This window comes from Asparagus officinalis, chromosome 7 (genome assembly GCF_001876935.1).
Source record: "Asparagus officinalis chromosome 7, Aspof.V1, whole genome shotgun sequence".
In the NCBI taxonomy this organism is placed as follows: domain Eukaryota; kingdom Viridiplantae; phylum Streptophyta; class Magnoliopsida; order Asparagales; family Asparagaceae; genus Asparagus; species Asparagus officinalis.
Genome location: NC_033800.1, coordinates 126947038 through 126955949, shown reverse-complemented (window position 1 = coordinate 126955949; position 8912 = coordinate 126947038). Strand labels below are relative to the sequence as shown.

Sequence of the window (8912 nt, the reverse complement as noted above, 5' to 3'; positions counted from 1 at the left end):
AATAGTTTATTTTGCAAATTATTGTTTCTTCAGTAACTTCTATTGAATGATAACAGTATTGTGAGATTTAGGTCTAGTAATATTCACCATTCCTTCTAGATTTTTTTGCTACCAGCTGTGTGATAATTCAAGGCTACTGTTGGCCTATTTTGCTAATTAGTCCTCTTATTTATTCATATATAACATAAATCTTGACAAAGCTTTTTGGTGGGTTTGATCATTTAGTACTGAAACTCTGATAATCCTCATTAATCAAATAGGAAAAATAGTATCTATATCCCTCATTCGGAGTTTGTGCCATGCATTCCATAACTTCGTTGATTATTTTTAACCCAAAATATTATCTTAGAATGGAACTATTATATGATTTTGTTTATGGATTCCAAATTTCCCTTGGAAACGTGTTCAGATACCATGTGAGCAGCCACTTTCCTAAATGTGTAGGAGCCACGCGCATAAACAAAATTAGATATTTTCTAAAAGATTTAGTCAGCCATTATCTATATAGAACTTATCTTTTTCCATGTTAGTGTTAAATTCACGACGCATATCTAAAAGTCGGAATATAACTTTTAAATTTCTTGTGTGTATTTTAAAGTCACCATATAGTATTTCTGCTATGCTTGTTGCATAGAATGTTAGTTTGTTAGAGAAATGTTAAAAACTTTTATTTCATTTTTTCCCCCGCATGTCAGAAAAAGTGACTTTGGGTTTAGAATCATACCATATTGAGTTTTTTTTTTATATTCACAAGATTTAACTTTGTGGTTTTAACAAATAATTTACAAAGACGAGGGTGTGAAAACAACTTCTCCTATAAATAAACTATTAACTAAACACCAAAAGATGTTTATTTCTTTTATGCTACTTCTGTATGCTCTGATGCTAGAACTCTATGTGCAGAATGGCTTATTGGCTGAAAACAAATTATCCATTGATTTGCAGGACTTGCCCAATTTGGTTGCCGTAAAAGATGCAGATTTTTCTGATGTAGATGCTGTGTTTTGTTGTTTGCCACATGGAACTACACAGGTTTTTCTATATTCTCTTTAAATTTCTCAACTAACAATCTCATGGAAGTATACGTGATATAGGATCATAAGGATGTTGCCAACTCGCATTGTATAAAGGGTTTCAGCAGGTTTCACTGGTTTCAATGGTTTTGTTTGAGTTTTGATTCCCATGTATAGAAACATGTATGCTAAACACTAGATATCTTTGTCACCTTTGTCTTTTTTGTTTTTTGTTTTTCCATGTGCTGTGGCTGAAGAGCATGTAGTATGAAGGTGTATGCTAAGCGAGTGTTAACTAAAGAGATCCAAACTTTCAGCGGTCAACCAGATAACTCAAAAGAGTTCCAAATTAGTATCAATATCGTTAATTAGGTTTTTTTTTATTTTGATAGACTAAAATTTATTGATTATGTTGAATTAAGATTGTAATAAAGGTTAAAAAAATTATGCTAGGATTTACTGATTTGGGATGGTTATAGAAGTTGAAGGGAGATGAAATTATTATCAACTAGGAAATATTTTTGCTTCTTTCCCCCTTTAATTTTTGAAATCTTGAACGAAACTAGTCGAAAATTAAACCTAAACCAATTAAACAATTGTATATTAGCCACAACTTAGCCAGCAGAACTATAAATCCGGTTTCAGACTGGTCTCTACCAAAAGTGAAACCACAAAATCCTTATTCCTTGATCCTAATTTTTTTTAATCACCGGGGTTGAGTCTATTGTTTTTTCGTGCAGGAAATCATTAAAGGTTTGCCTAAGGAACTCAAGATTGTTGATCTCTCTGCAGTATGATCCTGGTGCACCTTTTTTGTACTTCTCTGAATATTGGAATCTTAAATGGATCACTATGTGCCATCTCTAGAGTGTACGAAAAGTACTAACAAATCCGCTTTGCAGGACTTTCGACTCCGTAACATTGATGAGTATGAGAAATGGTATAAACAGCCTCATAAAGCACCAGAGTTGCAGGTAATTCAGTCTGTTCTTTTGGATGGCATGGTTCACTGTATTTTTTATGCTTCAAATTGTTTGGTTTGTGTATTCTCTTGAAAATGGTACTTGATCTCTATAAAGCTTGGGGTAGTTTGGTTCCTGGTTGCAGTATTTTAATTACTACTGTATAAAGAGAAATTGCTGGTTATTTATTGGTAATTGTTGCTTTAAGGGCTTCATGGGCATACTCTGTCTAGGTGGGATTCAAGTGCAGGTTACATGAAAGCAAACTGATTTCACTATTGTGCTACAACATAACTCATTATTGTTTGACGCAAATTAAAATGAACCACTGTGAGTTTGTGACACCTTTTTTAGTTTATTGAATTTATTCCTATACTAGAATATGTAAAACAAACTAGAGGCGATTTTTTCTTCCTATGATATAGGATTGTATGCCACAAATTTCAATCACTGCATCCTGGATAAAAGAAAAACCCACACCACCACCACCAATTAAGATGGAGTAAGGAGTGTATGTTTTTGTGTGAAAGTATGAAATTTGTGTGGGTAAATGTATTGAATATTAATCGAGCTTCTGGAGTGTTGAATAACATATAATATCTGGGTTCACGGCTCATAAAATGCAAACTTGTGGTGGAATATGATAACTACACTTTGTTGAATTTATTACTGTGCAGTCAACCCCTTGGGTGTATGGGTGGACAGGCAGGCGGGTGTTGTTGGTGTTTTGTGTGTGCTTGCACACAAACATTTAACAGGGTGTGAAACATGGCAGTAAAGTTGATAGTTTTGATTTTTTTATAAGACATCGTACAAAATTTAGCCTACAGAAAAATAGTAGTAAATTGTAAGTAAACATAATTTAGTTTCTCTATGACTAGACTAGAGACGCTATGAGGAAAATTGAGACAGACTTTCGCAAATCGCTTAAAATTTTTACAATGAAGGCTTTTTGTTATTGGTCTGTTTAGTTACAACTTACAAATAACCTTTTTTTCATTACAATGGTAAAGATAACAGTTCCTTTATTTTTGGAGTTTTGATATTGCCAAGTAATACCTAAAGCTTTTCTTCCACTATAGCTGCGCATTTCGTTAAGGTAATATTAGTTAGATGGATGTAAAATGCAGCGACCTTGCAATATAACAGTATTAGTCATGGTTTACTCAATATAATCTATTTTTGTGACAGCTACTTTTGCATTTTTTAAGTTTTCCCCTAGTTAATGGCTAATCACAAAGATGCTACTAATTGTCATTTTCCTGCACTCAGAAAGAAGCGGTATATGGTTTAACAGAAATTTCAAGAGAAGAAATCCGAAACGCACGTCTAATTGCAAATCCTGGTTGCTATCCAACATCCATCCAACTTCCTCTTGTTCCTTTAATAAAGGTTAGATCTTCATGACATATCATTTATACAAGGAATAATCATAATCATATCATTATATGGGTGAAGACTTTCCACTTGTTTCAGTTTGACTGAACTTCATGAATGGTACTTTAAACAAGAATACTATACATGAAAGTTGAATTTTTTAGACCACGAAAATGATTGATTGTAACTTGCGTATTATATGTTTCATCTAAACCATGTATTTCATTTAAATCATGTATTTTCTAATAGTTATGTTTTGTTGTGAATCTAGCTTGCCATTTTTTGTCTATACCTCTGTATTTCATCCTCCATCTTCTCAATTCATTTTACATTATGGTGATATTCTGATGGTCCATATACAAGCAAAAATGTAATGAATAAACAGAATAGTTGCCTTGAGCCTCGAAATATCTTAGAAAATTATCAGATATTATCAGACATCTCTTTCTTCTTCTTTTTCCAGAAAGGATTTACTTCTTGTTCATGCGCTCATCCATGTTTTTGCACGTTATTTGTATTACGTTTCATCCTTGTTGCAATTATATACATTTTTTTTTCCTTTTGAACCTCAAAAGCTCAACGGAATCAAACCTCCTGTGTGAGCTCCATATATTGTTTTTTTTCCATCAACGTGTTCCCACCTGATTGAGTTCTCTACTGTTTATTTTCCAGTTTCTGATTCAGAAAAATATAACTACATAATGTCCTTCATAAACTAAATTGTTTTTTTGTCTCAAGGGAGTGAGTTGATCAGAATAAGTTAACCACACCCCCTCCCTCAAATCTCAATTAAACTTGCATTTTATTTTATTCAAAACTATGTTTCTGAACACTTCTTTATGTACAGGGTAACCTGATAGAACTAAGAAATATCATTATTGATGCCAAATCCGGTATCAGTGGTGCAGGTTTGAATATATCGTTCCTGTCATTTAGTGTGCCACACCGTCTATAAAACATATCAGTTTTACATTGAAGGTTGCAGTTATCTTGTGAGTTGATGGGGTTTGTACTTTACATCATGCAGGGAGAGGAGCCAACGAAGCAAACCTCTACACTGAAATTTCTGAAGGGATTCATTCTTATGGCATTACCAGTCACCGACATGGTACTTTCTACTTTTCTTTATTATTTGGAAGTAGAAAAAATTACATGATCTAAACTGCCGCTATTGATATTCAGAGTATAGAAGGCATTCTGTTAAATGGAACTATCAGGCATCATTTTCAGGCTTATCCCTTTCATATAACTTTCTTAATTTTTTTTCTCCTTCCCTCCCTTTTCCCATTGATATCTGTTTGAAGATGAAAAAAATTCTTATTTTATTAATTATTTTCTGTTTACTGGGATGCTTATTTAGAATGAAAGATGTAAAGTCTCTGAGTTCACTGAATATGTTTACTGGGATGCAAATGGAGCATGAGTATTTTATGAATTGCTAGTATTGAGAGATTCACTTTATCAACGTGTATTAATTTTTCAATAGTGTATCTTAAAAGTTCACATTATAAGATAGACAAGATTAACCTATGCTGGTCTGTAGTGGTAGATAATTGCGTTGGTATTAATTCATACATAATTTAAGGGATCACATCTTTAAGGCACAAATCAGATGTGTACAAATTGTGGCAGAAAGAACATAAGTGTGCAAATGCCAACAACCTTTATATGTGGAAGCAAATTAAAGGTGCTTATATCGATCATTTGTTTTGATGTGCTGGTAGTATTTGCATATTGCTTTGATTCGTGGCAGAGAGATACCTCCGTCCCTGTGCATGACTAAGTAGGCATTCAGTAATCGAAGTAATAGAAGGTTTAATAGCTTTAGTAGCTTGTGCTTACTTGTTATCATGTAAAAATGCAAATTAATGCTGTTGTAGGTGTAGGAAATTAAAGTTATAGTCAGCTAATGACCAGAATTTGTCTTCAAAATAAAGAGAGGAGAAAATATTGATGGAATTGAACTTTAATTATGTTTTATTCTTTTAGTTGGAACTAATACACCATACGTGCTTTGCACGTGATGCATGTTACAGCTATTCATGTAGAAAAGAGTTACATATAAACGGATATTGTTAAATTAATTTACATTAAATTTATAGTTATAAACAATAAGTTTAGGGGAGTTACCTCTAAATGGTAAACTTTAGGGGATTTGCCCTAATATAAAAATATCTAATAAAAATTGCTACAAATATAAGTTGACTTTCAAGGGGATAGAATATCCTTATGGTTCAAACTCTGCACTTTTACCTAGTGGTTCCCTTTTGATTATAAATATAAGGATAATTTAAGAATTAATTGTGAATATACCCTGTGTACTATCACCCAATTGTGGATAGACTCTTTCTAATTCTGTTTGTGCGGATAGACCCCCTTAGTAAACTTTTTTGACTAAATTAAGAAAATTAGCAAATTGGGGGTCTATCCTCACTAAAATAACTGGGGGGGGGTGGTATTATTACTCCTCAAACATTTATTAACTTTTTTAAGAATACAAAGAAATTCACTGAAGGGATCTATCCTCACAAATAGAACTGTAGGGGCTCTATTCCCCATAAGGGCGATAGTACAAGGGGTGTATCCGCAATTAGCCTTATTTTTTATGTTATATAATTTCATATATGGTTAAATTAAGTAAATTATCATTTTTAATTAACCATTCACGTCTTATGATCAAACCTCCCATTAGCTCTTCATCTTTTAAAATAATATGGAAGTCCATCTTTTTATATATTTTTTCTAGATGTTATGCTTTAATACTCAGTTACAAATCCAACTCTGACACAAATAGTATCAATAAAGTATGAATATCATAATAATTAGATTTGAACTCATAACATAATTTCATGGGAACCCAGAATACCTCATTAGATAACTAAAATATTAGTTAGTGCTTAAAAACATAATCTCATGTAAACCGAGTAGTCATTGGAGCCAACATAAAATTTAATGCGTATAGTTATTGGGAATTTTAAAATTGAGAGGGGCAAAATAGGCAATCAAAAGTTTTGATGTGGCAATCCTCTTATATAAGTAGTGTAGGTTTGTATTAATATTATTAAAATTGTGAACAATTAGTTCTACTTGGAGAGGTTCATATTAGTATATTACATTAACTTGTCTGACATCTAAAACGGGATGATACACATTGATAAGAAGTCCATGTCGGGAAATTATGTAATGGGAGAGTGAGTTGATGAAAATTCTCCCATTCGGCTTTTAGTTTCTGTAAAGTTTGTAACATTTTTCTGTAGAAATACCTTATTAGATACTATAGATGTCAGTACTATGAAGCTGTGGAGTATTTGGAAACACAAAGGTGAACTTCTATTCATTCTTCCATTTTAGTTCCTCAGGTCAAACTTATTCCTTTTATAATTTTCAGTGCCTGAAATTGAACAAGGGCTCGCAGACGCTTCACATTCTAAAGTAACTGTCAGCTTCACTCCTCATCTAATGCCTATGGTAAAACATTTCGCCGATAGCTCATTTATGCTAGTGATCTCAATTAAATCTTTATTATAATCTCCTTGGTGGAGTTATGCTTCACTAGTTTGTGACTTGTTCTATGTATATCTTTTTGTGTTATAGAACCGTGGCATGCAGTCAACCATTTATGTGGAAATGTCACCTGGGGTAACTGTTGATGATCTGTACCAACAACTGAAGAATGCTTATGAGGTAAGCGTGGACATTGTATGTTGGAATTCGTGTTCCAATTTTCTCTTTGGAAGTTCTCTTTCCATATTAGTCATACTATGACAGAAGGATTTATTTATTACATGTGTTTTATGGACAAAAAAGCACATGCAATATGTTAGATTCTTATGCATGTTTTCTACTCTAATTATAAGGGCTATGTGCGGATATACCCCCTGTACTATTTGCCCTATTGCTAACTATGAAGCACGGACACACATAACATAAAGCCGTGTCGTGTCGTGTCGTGTCTGTGTCGGACACACGTGTCGAACACACGTATCCTATGTATTTTTTAGGATTTGCCTCGTGTCGGCGTGTCGGATGGCCGTGTCGGATCCGTGTCCGTGCTACATAGATTGCTAATAGACGACCCCTTCAGTGATTTGTTCCCTCTTTTACCCTAAAAAAATTTTACTCTCTGAGGGTAAAAGAGTAAAAAAATGTTCACTCGGGTTGGTGGGGGTCTATTTGCAACAATTAGACTACAGAGGGTCTATTTGCAACAATAGAACTATAGAGGGTTTATCTGCAATTGGGCAGTAGTACAATGGGTCAATCTGCAATTAACCCTATTTTTAAAGGAGTTTAGCTAACTTTAAACCTTTGTTGAAACGTTCTAGAAATCCACGAATGTTCTGGTTCACTCTTCGTTATCTTTTCCTTGATCGTGCTCTACTATTCTCTGGTTACCTGAAACATGAAGACATGATGTGAGCTCAACGATTTCTAGCTTAAAACTTTGTTTCTCCCTCGTATCTAATATCTTATTTGGGACTCAAAAACTGATTGCTTCATGCAATATGATCCATTTGCTAATTACTTGTCATGGATAATTATATCATATTTTTATTTTCAGGGTGAAGAACTTGTTGAATAAAGGAGACATTCCCCACACCAACCATGTTATAAACTTATAATTATATTATATTTTTATTTTCAGGGTGAAGAATTTGTAAAATTGTTGAATAAGGGAGACATTCCCCACACCAATCATGTTAAGGGTTCAAACTACTGTTTGATGAATGTCTTTCAGGATCGAATTCCAGGGAGAGCAATAATAATCTCCGTGGTAAATTTTCTCCAATCTCATCCAGTGCCTTAAAAATTTCACCCAGAAATGTTTCGAGATAGTTTTGATAATGAGTGATTCTTTTTGTGCAGATTGATAATTTGGTGAAAGGAGCTTCTGGTCAAGCCATTCAAAACCTTAATTTAATGCTTGGCTATCCAGAGAACTCGGGGCTTCATTGTCTACCATTATTTCCTTAGATTAAAGAGCCGGCATTGATTCTAAGTGATAACGCGTGATGTAGTTTGCAGGAAGAATAAGCGTTGTCACGCTATACTTTTTGATTTACAGCCGCGAAGAAGAGGGGTGTGCTGTGTGTGTTTTGGGGGCGGGCGGGGGGGGGTGGGCGGGGGTCAATACTACTGTGCCAGCTGAACTGAGATTTTATTTTGAACCTTTGTGTTAGCCTTTACATTGCGGAATGGTATGGTAGATAAATATGGTTGTTGGAGAATTGTCTTTTGAAATGTGCATTCTGAGAAGCATTGGGGTATGTCATTGTGCAATTTAAGGTTATCAACGTAAATAATTTATCTGCTGTCCTTGTCCTTAATTATCGACAACCTTAAAGAAGTTCTACAACTTATCGTCCAGTACTTTGCTGGGGCAAGTTGTAAAAAATGTTAGCCGCTCTCAGCCTCTAATTATCATCCAATGAAAGTAGTAAATGAGTTGTATTGCTTCTATGTTTTATTTATCCTGGATGATTACAGTATCGTTTTTACCCCTAGCGTACTTGGGTTCTTAACAGCTCATTTAGTACAATGAGTTATGTATGACATCTAC

General features: G+C 33.9%; 1 protein-coding gene across 6 annotated transcripts in view; it reads left to right on the top strand.

Moving 5' to 3' along the window:
• The window catches only part of LOC109848212 (probable N-acetyl-gamma-glutamyl-phosphate reductase, chloroplastic), a 14783-nt gene extending 6340 nt beyond the window's left edge, over positions 1-8443 (top strand). For 5 of the 6 annotated variants that reach the window (XM_020417605.1, XM_020417604.1, XM_020417603.1 and 2 more), the window contains exons 5-14: positions 946-1032; positions 1754-1804; positions 1916-1987; positions 3248-3367; positions 4200-4260; positions 4380-4460; positions 6741-6820; positions 6947-7036; positions 7998-8126; positions 8219-8443. In XM_020417605.1, the coding sequence (XP_020273194.1) occupies positions 946-1032; positions 1754-1804; positions 1916-1987; positions 3248-3367; positions 4200-4260; positions 4380-4460; positions 6741-6820; positions 6947-7036; positions 7998-8126; positions 8219-8326 (879 nt within the window). In that variant the 3' untranslated portion in view covers positions 8327-8443. Of the gene's footprint in view, positions 1-945; positions 1033-1753; positions 1805-1915; positions 1988-3247; positions 3368-4199; positions 4261-4379; positions 4461-6740; positions 6821-6946; positions 7037-7913; positions 8127-8218 lie in introns of those variants that run through there. The other variant, XM_020417606.1, reaches the window with a different exon arrangement.